General features: G+C 37.5%; 1 protein-coding gene across 1 annotated transcript in view; it reads right to left on the reverse strand.

Annotated features, from left to right (window-relative positions):
• Positions 1–20,393, reverse strand: part of LOC134794464 (protein inturned) — a 35,649-nt gene extending 15,256 nt beyond the window's left edge. The window contains exons 1-5 of the mRNA XM_063766281.1: positions 20,247–20,393; positions 19,797–19,966; positions 19,382–19,524; positions 17,102–18,016; positions 16,751–16,992 (exon numbers count right to left, since the gene is read on the reverse strand). Coding sequence (XP_063622351.1) covers positions 16,751–16,992; positions 17,102–18,016; positions 19,382–19,524; positions 19,797–19,966; positions 20,247–20,344 — 1,568 coding nt within the window. The 5' untranslated portion in view covers positions 20,345–20,393. The remainder of the gene's footprint in view (positions 1–16,750; positions 16,993–17,101; positions 18,017–19,381; positions 19,525–19,796; positions 19,967–20,246) is intronic.
• Positions 20,394–20,650: the final 257 nt, after the last annotated feature.

The following is a 20,650-nucleotide window of genomic DNA, read 5'->3' on the forward strand; positions in this document are numbered from 1 at the left end:
TATAATGAGTATTAGTTGTCTGTCGTAAGAAAAGTATAGTCAGCGATAAAAGCTTGTACCAAAAATGAAATTTTTGCCATAAACTTATTTTACATTTTCGGTAAGTACCTAATACATGTCAAGTCATTACTGTAATTAGTTTCTACGTAAGCATTTTTTGTCTTCGGTACCTACCTGCTCTGCTATTATTATTATTATTTTAAAAAGTTTAAGAGAACATGTCGACATTCGTACTTTTTTGGAAAGCTGAGGAACTCATTTCTGTATTTTGTACGCAAAGTGTCATACTTTTTTTTAAAGTAATGCCTTAAAATGTTACAAAGTTTGGGGAAAATTACAAAAACATTGTGACTTCAAATCCTTTTTTTTTGAAAATTTTGGAAAGTTTTGGCAATCTTTTTTTATTTCACGTAATCAGTAGTTTATTGGCTATTAGGTGAATGTTTTTTTACGTCCAAATTTGAGTAGTTTTTTCACAATTACCACTTTTTAGTCGAAAGGCGGGTTTTGTAAACAAAAAACTAAAAACTCATATAACTTGAAAACCAATGAGTTTTGACCCCTGGTTGACTGGACTTAAATCATTGCAAATGACCCATAGAATAACCCCTTTCAAGGAATACGGCGAAGACTAAGACTCCGCTGTCCGTTTGATCGTCCGTCCGTCTTCCGTTGTCGTCCGACAGTTGAAATTTTCATACAAATTATGTATTTAATATTATAGGACATTTATAGGACCTTTTTACACAAATTGACTAAGCCCCACGGTAAGCTCAAGAAGGCTTGTGTTGTGGGTACCTACTCAGACAACGATATATATAATATATAAATACTTAAATACGTAGAAAACAACCATGACTCAGGAACAAATATCTGTATCATCATACAAATAAATGCCCTTACCAGGATTCGAACCCGGGACCATCGGCTTCATAGGCAGGGTCACTACCCACTAGGCCAGACCACACCACCATTCCGGGTATTTCTGTTGCCGTTATAACAACAAATACTAAAAACAGAATATAATAAATACTTAAGTGGGTCCCATACAACAAACGTGATTCTTTTTCCGTTTTTTGCTTAAGGCCGGCGCCCCACTTCTGCGCACGCTACATCCACGGCCCACGTTTTAATACAAACCGTGGGCAAGCCCACGAAATTTTGTATATGGTCTAAGATCCCACATATATGGTCGACCTTCACCAATACGTCTGATGGATGAAACTTATATTTTATGAAAGAAAATATGTTCCAGAACATAAATAAATAGGGTTGCCTAAAGAAATATGGTCATGGCTATTTTTAATAAATTTTTGAAAAAACATTTTTTCGTCAAATTTCACCGATTTGTCTGACGATCGAGATAAGTTTCAATGGAAAGTATACAACTTGTACAACATAAATCAACTAGGTTGCCTATCTTTTTCCGATCACTATTATGTGGTTGCCGTGTTTAAAGAGGTGATTTTATATCGATAATTGCACTCATCTGTCTGAAGCTTGAATTATACATCAAAATGATGGTAATTTTATTGCAAATAGAATGGTATAGGGTTGCCTGCAAAAATCCGGTCAAAAATAAGGGTTGCCAGGCTTTTAAATAAAATAAGAAGGAAGGACTTTTAGCGATAACTCATAAACGGCTTAACTAAGCAAGTTTGTTTTAATTTTATTTGAATGAGTTCTTTAGGCACTATTTTCATGATTTTTTTCATATTTTTTGGACCAATGGTTCAAAAGTTAGAAGGAAAAGCCATTTTTTTTCTTTCTAAACGATTGTTTCCGAAATGATTCACTTTATCAAAAAATGTTGTTTATACAGTGGAAACTGGATAAGTGGAACCTGGGTTAGTGGAAAACCTCTTTAAGTGGACCCAAGTTCTCGGTTCCAGTCCCTTGGTAACAAATTACCTCTATAAGTGGAATTTTGGGACCTCTATAAGCGGAATCCATTTTTTCGAAAATTTCTTATTTTTACCTCTGTAACTGGAAGCAGCCGTCTCCGAAACCTCTATGAGTGGAATAGCTCGGCGTTATAAAATTTGTATTTTTTATAAACTGTCACAAGGAGGGTAGTTTGTTTCGTTAACATTATGGTTCGTGTTTTAACTACGTATTTTGTATGAGATCACACATCGTTCAGTTTTTTTTGCATTAAAGTACAATCTGGACATTGATTTATTTAACCATACTGGTTTCTCTTGCATAAATAAATATTAGGAGTGATTTTGTTTTTGTAATTTTGAAAATTGTATACGACTAGGTACTGTGGATTATTTACAGTATTGCTTTTTTTAAAGTCAGGATTACATACCTATTTTTGTTAATACATACATATCTACATACATATTTAATAAAAGATGATTATTTCAGTCTTGATCATACCATACGTGACCTCTATAAGCGACATTACTCGCATCCACAACCTCTGTTAGCGAGAGCCTCTGTAAGTGAGAAAATGTTTTATTTGAACCTGGTTTAGTGGAAAACTGGATAAATGGAAAACCTGGATAAGCGGAACTAAACAGCCGGTCCCTTGCGATTCCACTTATCCAGTTTCCACTGTATACCCCTATTTATTTTGAATGGTCTATCCAACGACACCCCACACTATAAGTTTGAAACGATAAAAAAATTGTCACACACATTTTGTTTCTTTCAAAGCGATTATTTCCGAAAATATTCACTTAATCAAAAAATGTTCTTCCAAAACCCCTATTAATTTTGGAAGACCTATCCAACGACACCCCACACCATAGGGTTGAAACGAAAAAAAAAATCCTCACATACATTTTGTTTCTTTCGAAGCGATTATTTCCAAAAATATTCACTTTAGCAAAAAAAAATTTTTAAAGAACCTTATTCATTTTAAAATTCATATCAAATGACATATCACAACATAGGTATCAACCGAAGAAAAATAAAAAAATGTATGTATCCATTTTTTTCGCTTCAATCCCATAGTGTGACATGTCGTTGGATAAATATGCAAACAATATAATATATATAAACAAAAAATATGAAAAAAATCATGAAAATAGTGCCTAAAAAACTCATTCAAATAAAATTAAAACAAACTTGATCAGTTAAGCCGTTTATGAGTTATCGATAAAGTCTTCCCTTCTTATTTTATTTAAAATCCTGGCAACCCTTATTTGTGACCGGATTTTCGCAGGCAACCCTATACCATTGTATTTGCAATAAAATTGCCATCATTTTGATGTATGATTCAAGCGTCAGATAGATGAGTGCAATTATCGATATAAAATCACCTCTTTAAACACGGCAACCACATAATAGTGACCGGAAAAAGATAGGCAACCTAGTTTATTTATGTTGTACAAGTTGTATACTTTCCATTGAAACTTATTTCGTTCGTCAGACAAATCGGTGAAATTTGACGAAAAAAAATTTTTTTTCAAAAGTTTATTAAAAATAGCCTTGACCATATTTCTTTAGGCAACCCTATTTACGGGTCATCCATTAATTACGTCACACGAATTTCTAGGTTTTTTTACCCCTCCCCCCCTCCTTGTCACACTTGGTCACATTTGGCAAACCCCTCCCCCCTGGTGTGACGTCACATCAACGAAATCGGCAAATATTTATTTAATATTTTATCAAAATATTTTTGACAAAAGAAATATTAGTAATTTTATAACCCAACACTGATTAAGAAATAAAATTAAACGAATAAAAACGATTATCGTTTCTAAGACTTGTTATTTAAATGTATATTGGCGTATAAAATAATTTAAATAAATTTTCGGTTACTGATGAAGTTAAAGTGACGTCACAAAGTTTGTGACTCCTCCCCCTTGTCACAACATGTCACATTTTCTTGACCCACTCCCTCCTCCTAAACGTGTGATGTAATTAATGGATGACCCCTTATTTATGTTCTGGAACATATTTTCTTTCATATTTTCATAGTTTCATCCGTCAGACAGGTTGGTGAAGGTCGACCATATATGTGGGATCTCCTACTAAATAGGAACGTGGGTCGTGTACATAGCGTGCGCAGCAGTGGGGCGGCGGCCTAATGGTACGGAACCCTTCGTGCGCGAGTATAAATATGTATAGGAATATATAATATAATCGATAAACGTTTATGGTTTGTCACGATGTGTGACATTCGTATTTAATTCTTTATATTTTTTTGCACCTGGTCCTGTCCTGCAAACTGCATCATGCATATCTACTTCAGATTCTTTTTGACTAGGCTAGGCCGATCATCATTGTTTATTGTGTATTGCATTTCCATGTTGCTACATAAAGGTGTTACAATACAATTTCGAGTACAGTGACATGGACCCTGTAAGGGCACAGCAATTCTTATTCTAAAATAACAAATTAATTCTAGGCATGTCAAACAAATTAAAATAGGTAATAACAAACATTAAAATATATAATAATATGTACATACAGTCGACGTCAAAGATATGTTTACATGTTTGCACCTTACTCCCTTGTAATAAACCGAAAAATGTAAACATATCAAAGACGTCGACTGTACATAGAAAAATTCGCCCTTGCCGCCGTGACCTAGCAGAGGACGCTGGTTCGATTCCACCCCGGGGCACTGGAGGCCTTGGTCACTTTTTCTTAAGCCGCGTCTCGATATCGCGCGGCGGCCGCGCAAGCATTGTTCGACCGCGGCAAATCTGTATTTTGGCTCGCGAGCCATTTTTGGCACCATCTTGAATTATAGCGCGGCAGCCGCGCGCGGCAAGCAATCCGACGATCGACCAGTTTGTACTCAGGAACCATGGACGTACGTCGTCGTGCAGCTGCCGCTTTAATAATTATTTATCATATTGTTCACAAGAAACCAAAACGGAAAGTTCGATGGTGGTAACAACATGGTGGTAACTAGTGGGAATAACCTCCAAGTTACATATGAATGTAAAATTTCAGCTCAATCGGAAATCGGGAAGTAACAGGCCTATTCGGATTTCGAGATAATCACAAGATCTTGCAACGATTTAGAGATCAACTAGATCTACATTAGATATCGACTAGATGTGACTTGGATATCTAAGTCATAACTTGTCGAAATCGTTCAAGAGGACCTCCAGAATCGCGGAAACGTCAAAGGTCATTGGGCGTTTTTGACCCGCTTCATGAACTTTCCCGTACAGAGACCAAACTAGTTTTAAAATAGAGAATTTAATCTCACTTTTGTACGAGATAGTGTTAGGGTCAGTTGCACCAAACTGTTCGTACCGTTAAAGAGTTCGCTAATTTTTGATGTATGGAAAGTTTCATAGTAAGGCGCCGGGGCGCGCCGGCTGACGTTGATCAGTCTGTCAAATGTGGTTGGTGCAACTGGCCCTTAGTGTTGTGTGTTGTTATTGGAAGAAATAGTATTCAAAACTATTACTGCTCGTGTATACAAGGCCATCGCACTACCGTCGGAAGGGTTTAGGCGGAGTATGTCACTTTCTTACGAGGTCACTTTCGAGCTAGGTCACTTTCTGAGGACGTCACTGTCTGAGGACGTCACATTCTGGGTTTGTCACTTTCTGTGGTCGTCACATTCTGAGTACGTCACTTTCTGAGAACGCCACTTTCTGAAGACGTCACATTCGGAGTTCGTCACTTTCTGAGTACGTCACTTTTTTAGCATGCACGTGCACCGTGCGCCTGCACGAACAATGGATACCAGAAATTATATTAGCGGTACGGTATAAGGCCACTTTTATGTATGACATACAGAATGTTTTTTCAGTGACCATTGAAGGGAAATACGAATCTATAGACGATAACAGGAAACTGTCGTTGCCGTTTGGATTCAGACGCCCGTTATCCTCTATAGATTCATATTTTCCTTCAATGGCGACTGAAAAAACAACCTGTATATGTCATACATAAAAGCGGCCGTATGCCGTACAGCTGATTGCTGGTATCCATTGTTCGTGTAAGTATACGCTTAAATCTTAGTATAAAAAAGTGACGTACTCAGAAAGTAACGCCCACGAAAAGTGGCGTTCTCAGAAAGTGACGTGCTCAGAATGTGACGACCTCAGAAAGTGACGAACTCAGAATGTGACGTCCTCAGAAAGTGACGTCCTTAGAACGTGACCTAACTCGAAAGTGCCCTCTTAAGAAAGTGACATACTCCGCCTAAACCGTCGGAAGCTGTGCACATGCTGCAAGCGTAGTCTATTTTTTATCATGGGCCAGGCATCAAGAAGTGATTGACGCGCCTGCTGCTGCCTTTTTAGACGAATTAACAATTGATTTTGATCAAGCAGAATAAAAATATTGTTTTTTTAGAACTGGATTTTATTTTTGTTCCTATTGATATTAAACAATATAACAACAGCAACGTAATCTAACAGCAGCTATTCAAAGTATATTTGAAATAATTCCAATAGTTCTGACTTAATTCATTGCAAAAATGCTATAATGATGAGAAATGATTTTTATTTTTTTCTCAATTCTCCCATGTCTTGCAAGAATGCGACTCATACCAGTGGGTAGCAGATACATTTACCTACATACCTAGCCCTATTTCGTTTGTGTACGCTGTGGGTCATATGTCCGAACAAAACGCCCAATGACCTTTGACATATCTACCTTACAAATATCTTTAAATTATCCGTATTGTAACTTGTTGAAGTCTAGTAGAAATCTAATTCATTTTCCGAATCGAGCCGTAAGCCTAAATTTAGCTTTCAAGATTTGACCTAGATACACTAACTAACATACATAGTAACAGGGCAAATTTAATTAATTGTTTTTTTTTATATAAGTTTTAGTGTTTTGTTATAAAGTTGTATAAATGTTATTAAATAAATAAATAAGCTTATTAATTGTAAATAATATAAAAACTTAAGTATAGTAATTTCATTTTAAGTAACTTTAAAACTATTCCAGTCTCAACTAGATTTTCTTAAAATTTATTATCCTCATTCCTTATTAGTTAATATTATCTATTTTGATCCTTTTTAGCTGATCATCAAACACAAACATCCGCTACCGATATCCTGCCTACGGGAGTGAACTCCTAAATATCACCTGGCCACAACAGAACCAGTGAAAATGAAAAAAATAAGTACCTATTTGTAAATATACTCAAATTTGGTAAAATCATATGTTGTTTTTTTTTTTATTTAATAGTACAATAAGAAAATACTTTTATTTTCTTTAGTTTACTGTGTTGTAATAGTTATGATTACTTAAACATTACCCAGGGCCTAAAATGAATAAAGTATGGAATAATGTTTCGCCCTGAAAAACTCTGAAATATACTTTGTAGCATGTGGTATGTATAATGAATGATTTATTTATTTGAAACAATATACCCTGTATTGTATTAATCCTTGGCAGTGCTTTTAACAATTTGTTCGAAAATGTGCGGCAATAATGACGTTTATTAAAAGTCAGAATCTTATTAGTGTCATAAATAAGAAAGATAATCAGAAAGGTCGAAGAAGGTTACCTCAGGAGCTACTAACACATACAGGCTGCTCCAAAGTAAAAAATCGTAATTAGTTAATTTCTTCGTAACCACTACCACTACACCGGTTGTTATGATACTGTCTACTGGCTCTAAATACCCTAATGCATGTGTACGTTTCCGTTTTGTCCCATGGCCATACATACAATATTGTCCATGGTATCAGTCAGTATGTGCCCTACATATACATATCCAAACCCAAACAGGCGACGCATGACATAATTATTTAAAAACAAGTATTTCGGTCTTAGCGGCCATTCACGCCATTTTTGAGGCAAATCTCAAGAGCTCGCGGAGTGCACTGAATACGCTTAGCCCGCACTTGATCAATCAACATTACGAAGTTTTTAATTTTTTCAAGATAAGTAAATATTTAAAAAAACTATGAAATTTAAGTGTAAAAAAATACCTAGTCAGCATACTATTATACAATAAATAAGTAGGTAGGTACTTATTTGGCGAAGCTAATGACAATTGTCACAAGAAACATGACAATTGTTACAAAGTTTCGACACAGAACTCATTTCCTGTTAAGAATTACCCAAAATTCTTTTAAATCTTGTGACAATTATATAAAATATATATGAATCAAAAAATATATAACCATTATACCATTGCGGTCGAGCGGAGTATCACATTATTATATTATAGTAGACAGTATTCACAGATTCTGCCCCTTTCCAACTTTCTTCCTCTGCTACACGTAAGGTTGGGCAGGGCCGGAACATGGGGCAGAATCTGTTAATACTGTCTACTACTTATTATTATATAATATCGTAATGTGGTACCCCGGTCGACTACAAGGTACTATCGTTATGGTGCGGCACAAACTCATGCGGTATTATGAAGTAGCTACTAAATAGCACGTAAGAATTATAAATTTGTGCATTGACCAATTATTGAAACTTACTTAATATTAGGTCAGGCAACGAAAAGGTATACATACAGGGTGGATTTTCTTCTTGGGTCAGTGAGAGCAGCTACCATATCCCGTGCTGCTACGCGAAAACGCGGTCTTATTAGAAGACCTTCCCTATCACCCCTATCATCCCTATTCATCCCGGTTGACGGTATCTTCTCTTTTCCGCCTTTTATGTCTATAACTTTTGATTTTTTTGTGTTCTAATAAACGCTTCGAATACATTTTTCTATACATCATCCGAATCCAGGTATCACACGTATTTTTAGTAGTATCTCTATTTTTCACCATTTTGAACTTGTCGACTAGACTACACTCTGCATGTATAAGTACTTCTAATATCTATTAGTGATATTAAGCTTTTTGTATCACTTTAGTAATTAACTTGAAATACTTATTCTTTGAAGAAGGAAAGTCGGATCAATCGTTAATTAATAAGCAGGCAGAGTAAAACAAATATCGGGCGAGTACTAGGGAATTGAGTTTCTCTCACCGCTGTCCAACGTAGTGTGAACTGAGTGCCTAGCCAAGATATCAATCGTTTGCGCCATAGCGAACGAAACTCTGACGTCTCTCTGTCGCAAATGATTGGCATCTTGGCTGAACCCTCTAGAGATCTAAGAACTGTGAATAATCGGAAAATACGACCATACTGGTTAGCCCAAGCGGTCATCCCTTTCGACGCGCTCGGTAAGCGGATGGAATAGTAGCTTTAAAGCTTGCATTAGGTTAGGTAGGTACTTTCCCCTAAATTAAAACATGAATATTTCAGTTCTGCATTGAAATTTAACTTTGTGTCCATGCACATTTTTGGGCTCATTCTACACCGTCAGCATTCCGTACTACCACTTAAAAAAATGTCCCGAGATGTCCGTTCCATTACGTCACGTTTTAGTACTTCACTTGTACGTGTTTGACGCACGGACGTAGAGAGTAAACTGGATAGTGTACACTGGCCAAAAAGTGTGTCCACATGAGAGGTCAAACCTGAGCCCTCCATCTCTTTCTAATTAGGGTGACCATAAGTCATATGAATGTGGGATATTAGCATAAGATGGAATGTATAGTTTGGCCAGGATCTTTTCTCATTCGTGCATAATCAGAGAGAATCATACTGTATTTACCCTATGCTAGTATAATTGCCCCAGAAAAGAGATGGATATAGTTTTTTTCTCTTCTGTAAAACGCTTCACACAACCTTACTTAATTTAGTCGTTATAAAGCTTTTAGTCGTTATAAAAGCTGTTACAGATGGGATGGGCGTATTGGATCGCGATCAATGCGATCGTGGTTTATTGTGAGGAAGGTGGTCCGCCGTACGTCCATCGTACGTATTGGGTGAAAACCAGCGTAGTGTCTTACAGACACTGCTTATGCTGAGCGGCATCCTATTTGGTGTATGTTTACTGTATTGTTAACTTTATGGTGTACTTACCGTAATGTAGGTATGTTTTTGTACGCCAAATAAATATTTTCTATTTCTATCAAAGACAGCTATAAGAGAGAGCGAGACAAATATCCAGGGTCGGGTAAAACGTTGTAGTTGTACTTGGTAATTCGCAAATCGTATCGATTAAAAACGCTGCCTTCGGTCGTGTTTTAATTTATCACCACTCGTTGCGAATTTAATTCCTACTTTCAACACTTGCAACGCAAATAAATTTATATTATTACTATGCCCACTGGTTATCGATACTAGTCATTTTGTGAAGCCCTAGCGTAGCGTAACAATTTATGTTTTTACACGAAATTATCTTGATTATTGACTAAAATGATAAAATATTAGCACACGACGAAATAAAAACTTACATTTAACTGTGTAAACCGGCATTCTACACTATTTATGCTCTTCATAATTCATAATTTAACAAAATACCTATCACTATCAATATCATACTCATGGTGTGTTCATATACGTGATGACTTCCCTTTTGCATACTTTAGCTATTCTTTAAGCGTTAGCGTCATCGTAGATCTGTAATTGAAACAACATTTTCAAATTTGCCGCTTTTGTATACTGACGGAAATGTCGGCCCAACCTATATAGAATCGATTACATATATATAAATAGTTAGAATTAACGTTCCAGTAATTAAATACTATGTATAAAAATATGAGTCTGTAATGTCCAATCTGTAATGTAAGGACTTCGGATTTAATTTTTGGCAATTATGTAGCTCTCATTACGTGAACCGAATAATTAAACATGCCAAAATAAGTATATCTTTATTTATTTATTAGTATACTATTTAGGTAAAGTTATTTTTACATTAAGTAGGAAATAACAATTTTGTAAGACCGATCCAAATCGTACCGACATCATGGTGACCCTAATCGTCATCAAGTTGGGGATACCAATTAATATTCAAAGTTACTACAATTTCTACCATATTCAATTTACTGTTTTTTTTGTTGCGCACATGCTTGGCTTAATCAGTTAAGAGCGCTCTTACAAGAAAAGTCGAAATAATGCAAAATTGATGATACTAGTCGACGAAATTCAGGACTTTGCGCTCATTATTAGAAACAATGAGTACTTGTTCCAGTAAAAGCGTCTTCTTATCTTTATAAATATCGTTGTAAATATTAGAAAAAGGACTTATTAAATTAGTAATGATTTTTTTTCTGATGGTCGTTTCCGAAAAACCCCGTGAAGCACTGAATGGCGAGCTCTTATTTGGAAATGTTGAGAATTTTACTCTGCTAAACCTGGCTATTTTGTATTACTAATACCCTGTACTTTAGGCATATCAAACTATATTTTTCCTACATACCTTTGAGAAAGAGAAAATCAAAGTAAAACGAACTCGATTTTCTCTCCGAATCAAGTGTCAATTCCTACGAAAATCTACTTAATATCGGAGTCATTTTCATACTCAAGCAATCTGCAACGTTTGCTTATACTGTTGGTATACATTAGTGTTTATGAAATTCTACTATAATTTTTTGGCAATTTTTTGAAAACTACTCTATATTACCGATGACGCGCGCTGCGCCAGCTCAGTGCCGCGGCAGAGCTTGTAGAGGCAGGACGTGTGTCGGTCGGCTCCGCACATTTTCAACGGCGACGACGAGGTTTTTTATCATTGTGTGCGGCGGGCGCCGTGTAAACCGCTATACTGTGTGCGTGTAAACCGCAACGAGAGACTTTGATCCTAGCACTGTTTTTATAGTATTATAATTTATAATGGTACAGTTTAATAAACTACCGGACAGGATTAAAAATATTTGAAACGACCTGACATTCTATATGTATTTATTTGACTCAAGATAGTACTCAGGGTCTGATGATGGAGCCGGAAGGTGGTCACCGGTACCAATCAACCATGCAACTAAACCACTTCGTGTTTAGGCTCGTTTTATTCATCTCAACAAGATCTTTGACACAAGATAGTACTCAGGGTCTGATGATGGAGCCGGAAGGTGGTCACCGGTACCAATCAACCATGCAACTAAACCACTTCGTGTTTGGGCTCGTTTGATTCGGCTCAACAAGATCTTTGACTTAAGATAGTACTCAGGGTCTGATGATGGAGCCGGAAGGTGGTCACCAGTACCAATCAACAATGCAACTAAACCACTTCGTGTTTAGGCTCGTTTTATTCGTCTCAACAAGATCTTTGACTTAAGATAGTACTCAGGGTCTGATGATGGAGCCGGAAGGTGGTCACCGGTACCAATCAACCATGCAACTAAACCACTTCGTGTTTGGGCTCGTTTGATTCGTCTCAACAAGATCTTTGGCACAAGATAATACTCAGGGTCTGATGATGGAGCCGGAAGGTGGTCACCGGTACCAATCAACCATGCAACTAAACCACTTCGTGTTTAGGCTCGTTTGATTCGTCTCAACAAGATCTTTGACACAAGATAGTACTCAGGGTCTGATGATGGAGCCGGCAGGTGGTCACCGGTACCAATCAACCATGCAACTAAACCACTTCGTGTTTAGGCTCGTTTTATTCGTTTCAACAAGATCTTTGACACAAGATAGTACTCAGGGTCTGATGTTGGAGCCGGAAGGTGGTCACCGGTACCAATCAACCATGCAACTAAACCACTTCGTGTTTAGGCTCGTTTTATTCGTTTCTATAAGATCTTTGATACAAGATAGTACTCAGGGTCTGATGTTGGAGCCGGAAGGTGGTCACCGGTACCAATCAACCATGCAACTAAACCACTTCGTGTTTAGGCTCGTTTGATTCGTCTCAACAAGACCTTGGACACAAGATAGTACTCAGGATCTGATGATGGAGCTGGAAGGTGGCCACGGGTACCAGTCTACCATGTAACTGAACCACTTCGTGTTTGGGCTCGTTTGATTTGTCGCAACAAGATCTTTGACACAAGGTAGTACTGAGGGTCTGATGATGGATCCGGAAGGTGGTGACCGGAACCAATCAACCATGCAACTAAACCACTTCGTGTTTAGGCTCGTTTTATTCGTTTCTATAAGATCTTTGATACAAGATAGTACTCAGGGTCTGATGTTGGAGCCGGAAGGTGGTCACCGGTACCAATCAACCATGCAACTAAACCACTTCGTGTTTAGGCTCGTTTGATTCGTTTCAACAAGATCTTTGACACAAGATAGTACTCAGGGTCTGATGTTGGAGCCGGAAGGTGGTCACCGGTACCAATCAACCATGCAACTAAACCACTTCGTGTTTAGGCACGTTTTATTCATCTCAACAAGATCTTTGACACAAGATAGTACTCAGGGTCTGATGTTGGAGCCGGAAGGTGGTCACCGGTACCAATCAACCATGCAACTAAACCACTTCGTGTTTAGGCTCGTTTTATTCGTTTCTATAAGATCTTTGATACAAGATAGTACTCAGGGTCTGATGTTGGAGCCGGAAGGTGGTCACCGGTACCAATCAACCATGCAACTAAACCACTTCGTGTTTAGGCTCGTTTGATTCGTCTCAACAAGACCTTGGACACAAGATAGTACTCAGGATCTGATGATGGAGCTGGAAGGTGGCCACGGGTACCAGTCTACCATGTAACTGAACCACTTCGTGTTTGGCTTCGTTCGATTCGTCGCAACAAGATCTTTGACACAAGTTAGTACTCAGGGTCTGATGATGGAGCTGGACTGTGGCCACGGGTACCAGTCTACCATGTAACTGAACCACTTCGTGTTTGGGCTCGTTTGATTTGTCGCAACAAGATCTTTGACACAAGGTAGTACTGAGGGTATGATGATGGATCCGGAAGGTGGTCACCGGTACCAATCAACCATGCAACTACACCACTTCGTATTTGGCTTCGTTCGATTCGTCGCAACAATATCTTTGACACAAGTTAGTACTCAGGGTCTGATGATGGAGCTGGACTGTGGCTACGGGTACCAGTCTACCATGTAACTGAACCACTTCGTGTTTGGGCTCGTTTGATTCGTCGCAATAAGATGTTTGACACAAGATACTACTCAGGGTCTGATGATGGAGCTGATAGACAGGTACCCGTCGCCACCTTCGCGCTCCATCATCAGACCCTGAGTACTACCTTGTGTCAAAGATCTTGTTGAGATGAATAAAACGTGCCTAAACACGAAGTGGTTTAGTTGCATGGTTGATTGGTACCGGTGACCACCTTCCGGCTCCAACATCAGACCCTGAGTACTATCTTGTGTCAAAGATCTTGTTGAAACGAATAAAACGAGCCTAAACACGAAGTGGTTTAGTTGCATGGTTGATTGGTACCGGTGACCACCTTCCAGCTCCATCATCAGGCTCTGAGTATCACCTAGTGTCAAAGATCTTGTTGAGACGAATCAAACGATCCTAAACACGATGTGGTTTAGTTGCATGGTTGATTGGTAATGGTACCTTCCAGCTCCATCATGAGACCCTGAGTACTGTCTTGTGTCAAAGATCTTGTTGAGACGAATCAAACGAGCCCAAACACGAAGTTGTTTAGTTACATGATAGACTGGTACCCGTGGCCACCTTCCAGCTCCATCATCAGACCCTGTGTATCTTCAGTGTCAAAGATCTTGTTGAGACGAATCAAACGAGCCTAATCATGTTACTACATGGTTGATTGGTATCCGTGACCACCTTAATCATCATCAGATCCTCAGTACCAGTTCGTTTTTAAACCCTCGTTGATACAAACTTTACAACCTATAGGTACCAAATGCAATGACGAAACATGTAAATAAGCGAGTAGGTACCTATAATTTCTTTCGAGTAATATACCTTCATAAGTACGAGTATGGGGCTATTCATAAATTACGTCGTTTCAAATGGGAGGAGTGGGGGGGGAGGGGTCTGGACATCGGATGATGGTAACATGACGTAGGAGGAAACAGATTCATCCGAAGCTTGATTTTTGGATGATTTGAGGGGGGGGGGGGGGGGGTCAAAAATCGTCAAAAATAGATGACGTAATTTATGAACAGCCCCTATGTACATTTGCACTGCATTTAGTATTTTCGTACTTACCAAATAACAGTTTTAGAACTTTAAAAGTTAAGTACAGTTAGTGTTGTTATGGTTGATTTCAATATGCTTCGCGAAGGATCAAGAATGTTTAATCCATCATTGTAGTGCGAGTGTGGTAGAAGGGATCGGCGTACTGAGCTCGCACGGCCTGCCGCAGCGCGTAAAATACCTAAACTCGCTCAACGCCGAAATGTAATAGCGCTCTTAATAATATTAACATCATAATAATTAACAAATTACTTAAAAGATATCAGAACTGTAATTAGAATATAGCACTAAAATAGTATAAGAAGGTAATGAATTTCAGTAGTATATTGATATAATTTCTATCACAATGGTATCTTTTTAACATTGGCAACATGTGCGAGTGAGACACAGGGCTCAGGTTTTTCTATCTCATGTGGACCGTTTTCTCTAGTCTGGTACGAACAACATTCTGTCTCGGTGATAAGGTTCAAATTAGTATGGCAAAACAACTCGCTCCAGTTTAAACAATATAACTTCATGGTTTGACGTACCTACTTAGTGGAATCTACAATTTCCATACAAATGTGGCTTTCCATTCAGACAATGCAATGGTCCTTATGTTTCATGTGCAATAAGAACCTTTTTATAAGAATTTCAGTTGGAAAGGACCTTATTGCACTTGAAGTATAAGGACCCATTTGTAATGGAAAGCCACAAATATTTAGAGGATTTTTTTACTATCAGGATTGAATATGCCAGTGATTTTGAGCTGGAAGAACTAGATAAACAAATTATTATAATATATAGGGTCTGTGAGACTCAGGTCTATTTTTTTTTTGGAAAAAGCTCTTTTGGACCATTTGGAAACACTCATCATTCATTGCGGTGTGAAAACAAACATTGTAGAAAGTATGTAATCGTGACCTTTGAAATTTACAATTTGGAATGTAGGTAGCTTAAAATCGGACCAAGCTAACGCCTCGGCCAGGAGCCACGAAACGTACGCTACGTGCATATAATGTGGGTATTGCTTATGTAGGTAGTATAACAAATGTATGGCAGTCGAAGGCAGCGTCGAGCAAAAAAGAATAATAAAGGTCTGCATACGGTCACGAATTTATTGTATGGACCTCTATATACCTCACCGATAATTGCATGTGATTTCCGTTCCATTCCGGTATTTGTAGCAAGGTCTGTCGAGGCCTTACAGAATATACCGTCCGTGACCATAGACAATCCGCCCATTCTGGTGCTAAATTCAGTTCGTCTGGATGCGCCTTTACCTTAAATTAATCTTGCAAAAAAATTCATCTCTTACACCGCGCCATCTAGTTTACACTTTTGTCCCTAGTTAGCTAATGAGAGTAATCAGAAAAGCCATCTTCTGTACTAGCGACCTCTAGTCTGTTTTGGCTTAATGGTCACAAGACTGACACTGGGGGATATGGTAGTGTGCGTGAATGCATGAAATTGCAATATTTTGCAGTTTTGTCAGATTTTGATGAAATGAGACACTGTTGAGTGGAATATATTTCGATTTAGACGTAATATTTTTTATTGTTTGCGCCAATATTAACACATCTTAGAAAATTGTTTGGGTTTTGAAAGAAATAGTGATAATCCGCAATTTGTGCACAATCACGCCATCTTTTGGTGGCTAGTCGGCAGGACAGCCCTACACATCCACCTTAAACACTTTATTGCATAGAAGAAATACGAGTACATAACACAGAGAGAATACGGTAAATGTGTAACAAAGGCGAACTTATCCCGTTAAGGGATCTCTTTCAGCTAAGGTTAGTCACTTAAAGGTTTAAGTGACTGAGAGATACATACGAAATCTTCATTTCATAAAAAGTAAACGGCAAAGTGAACAGCCTGACCAGGCCCTTGGGTCAAAAAGTATTAAAGACTCCTGAGAATAAAAAACTCTATTAAACATACCTGTATTCATTGCTATCATTTTTGTTCTGTTTCCTATGTTCGTGTATATAAACTTCCTTCCAAACGACCAGTTTTTCCAATTCCTTTTCCGCACTCAATTTCAAAATACCGTTGAATTTCAAAAATGAGTTGATTTCGAACAAATCTTCGTCTTGTACGTGAGAACTTAGCAGATGCCCAGAGTAATATAAACAAGTTCCGATCACCGTGTAGAGTCTTTGAAAGTTTTCAATGTCGTCAGTCTGAAAAAAAATGAAGGTAGTAGTAAAACCTTATCACCTTTCCATTTGTGAACCTTATTCCAACGATGTAAGGTCTATCAATGCTCAGTTCGGTGCATTTTATACATACCCATTCTCTGTAATCTGCCGCCTGAAGCTCCGTCATAGCGTCGTCCACTTGTATCCTTACTTCTAAAGGCAGCGTTATACAATGCGCTGCCAAAACATCTTCCAAATACAACCCATTACTCTTATCTGTATCTTTATCCATATTACTAAACAACAAACTGATAAATATGCGAGAAAATAGGCTATCCAACTTATCAACATTATTAGGTTTAGTAAAACAAGTCTTTAAAGAACCATAAAGAAATTCCAAAGTCCTTGTTATCTGAATGATTATTCTCTTAGCAGCGAATAAGTCGACTTCTTTATTCGGAAATGCAACTAATAATAAATCATTATAATGTGACATGTAGGCAATATTTATTAAAGTACTATTATGTAATACGGTAGAAGTTACAGGCTGGCTTGTACCTAATGACTTTGGAGCTAAGTGATTTAAAGTTACATATGCTCCTCGGGTATTGTAAAGAAAGTTTTGATTAAATGGTCTCGGGTAGCAATATAATACTCCTTTATCATCATTGCTATGGTATTCAATGTCATTACAGCATATGTACAAAACTGAACAGTTAGAGTCTTTCAGTAATTGTGTTAGAGAATTCTCCGGAGCTTGCTTTGTAGTTAGAAGCTTTTCTATATCAAATAAGGCCCCTTCGGCTGCTCGGAACTGAAGTTTTGGATTATCATAATCATCAGCAACTACTTGAAGAATACTGTTTATATTGTATGAATTAACATCAATGTTATTTATTTTCTGCAAGTAATATCCTTTTTTTACTTTCTGAGAATAGATAGCCCGGGCTTCGGGAAGAAAATCAGCCACTATGAGATTCTTTCCATCTGAGTTTTCTAGACTGATGCCAAACATTTTTTCTATTTGACAATTCTTTTCACTGTTGAACATCATGTTTTTGCTGACCTGGAAGCAGAAAAGTAAAGTTAACTATACTTTTATAATGTAGGTATTATCAGGGGGGTGTCACTACGCAGTTTAGGTACATTTGGCCGGCGGGCCTCCCGGGCAGGGCAGGCGTATGGCAGTGGGCTGCCGCTCGACCGCACGATAGTCGTGTCACGTGGCGCTCGCGCAAACAAGATTCAGTTATAAGTTTCAATTTTGTTGCAGGCGGCGAGTATAGGTATAATTTTATACTTACCTAAATCTGACTTTTGTGAAGGAGTGAATTTTCTGTAAGGTAGTACTATTAGTTATTCTGTGGTATGTGGTATATCCCAAACTCAATTGCACTACTATTTTGCATGAGGGGGGGATAGTCTAGCCAGCCGAGGTCTTCAAGATATTCTATCAAATCTTATTTAGTTGTTATCAATCAACCTCTTGTCTATGTACAGTCACCACACGGGATTGTTATGCCATTTAGGGTTCTTGCTAAATTGCTAAGTATTGAACAACCAATTTAGCTCGGACCCTAAATGGCGGCGGCGCAACAATCGCGGAGCGTGATGGTATAACCAGAACCCTGACAGAATTTTTAGTCAACTTTTAGCATTTTTAGGGTTCCGTACCCAAAGGGTAAAACGGGACCCTATTACTAAGACTCTGCTGTCCGTCCGTCCGTCCGTCCGTCCGTCCGTCCGTCCGTCCGTCTGTCACCAGGCTGTATCTCACGAACCGGTTATACAGTTGAAATTTTCACAGATCATGTATTTCTGTTGCCGCTATAACAACAAATACTAAAAAGTACGGAACCCTCGGTGGGCGAGTCCGACTCGCACTTGTCCGATTTTTATAAATTTCTAATCCATACAGCACTGAGGTTTGAACCCGCGAGTTTTGGCTTCCAAACTGGAGGTTGTGGGGTTCCTGATGTGCAAAGTGTGCAAACGAAAAATTGCGAAGATTAAAAAATATATATTTACAGTGTTTAACCTTAATTTTATTTTATAGTTTTAAATTTTAATCTTTTTAATAATCAATTAATTTTATTATTACCTATCAATTAATTGTCAAGTTATTTTATATTTTATCAGTTATCAAATGCTAAGTTTAATTTAATTGTAATGTCTTGTCATGAATCTTTTGTTATACCTATACCTAATTTTTAATTTTATCTTAAATGTACCTATACCTATGGATCGATGTTGTCTGGAATAATGATTTATTTATATTTATTATATTTAAATTTGATTGTTTCAAAAATGAAAGTTTCCTTAATGTTGTATGAAATTTTTGAGAACTTTTCTAACTTTTTTGACACATTCTGCAACCTGCAGAATGTCCAGCTCTTTTACACTTTTATGAAAAAATATTCAAAATGCATACTTGTATAACAATTTTGTTATCCTCAAGAGATGTTTTCTTCAGAATACCAGAAAGTGCCCCAGCTCCCTGGTCATCCGCTTTCTTTCGGCCAAACAAATCCAGCTGTTTTGATTTATGACTTTTTAGAACTCTGAATATTTTGCCTGAAATTACATGAACTTAGTTAAGTAATCTAATTTGCTGAAGATTCTCATCCTGTGACAGACTGTGAATTATATCACTAATTTGTATACAAGAATCCTCAATTGTCTATGTGCATGACCGCACCACTTCATAGGCATAAGTTATTTGGCATTATTAAGGCAAAAATCATCAAGTATTTTCATACTTGGGTTATATGCTCATGTTATACCCTGAAATTTCACAGTTTGATATAGCACACACTAGAACAAAGATTTTATACATTTTTATTCACCTTTAGTTGACCGTCTTGTAGAGGTTCTCTTAAAATTATTCTTCCTTTTGAACGCCTCACAGTTTTCCAAAAGCGGGGCCTTAGAATCGTCCACATCATTGCAGGCTTTAACTTTAATGTACACAAGCTCTCCGTCTTCGCCAACATCGGAGTCCCATTCAGGAACAGAACTTAAATACAATACATTTGTATATTTTTAACTATTGGGGCTCATTTAGGCGGTGCCAGAACTCACATGCATATATTAGTACATTGCGATATTTGATCACTTGGCTAAGTTTAGTGTAACCTTAGACCTCAATGTAATGTAATGTAGTAGTCGCATACGAGTACGCGCGCCGTCTGAATGAGCCTTCTTATACCTATGTACATATATGAATGTCAATGAAACTATTTTTTATGCATAGCTCAATGGTTTAAACTGTTTAAAGGTAGTGGTTATAGGAATACCTGTCGGAATCGGAATATTTGGAATCATCTGAAGAAGTCCAGTCGTTGTCCGAATCACACGGGCTATCGTAATTTAATTTTGTCTTAAAGTTATTCATTTTAGCGAAATGTTAATTTCTTGTTTACAATTACAAAACAAATAATAGGCGTGGTGTTAAAATTATCATGGTTTGTAAATACATGGCTAAACTTTGCAATTAAGTAAAGCTTCTAATAATATTTAATAGTTATAATTATAAAGTTTCGCAAAGTAAATAAACCAAATTCCAAACAAAATTGCTATTTTTGACAGCACTTTGACATTTATCGGCTTGGGCTCCTGTAATGTTCAAGACACTGGTGAAAACGATAGACCTAAATTGAAATGTATCAAAGAAGAATATTTGATTGGCAACATCTAGCAG

Source organism: Cydia splendana, chromosome 10 (assembly GCF_910591565.1).
Source record: "Cydia splendana chromosome 10, ilCydSple1.2, whole genome shotgun sequence".
In the NCBI taxonomy this organism is placed as follows: domain Eukaryota; kingdom Metazoa; phylum Arthropoda; class Insecta; order Lepidoptera; family Tortricidae; genus Cydia; species Cydia splendana.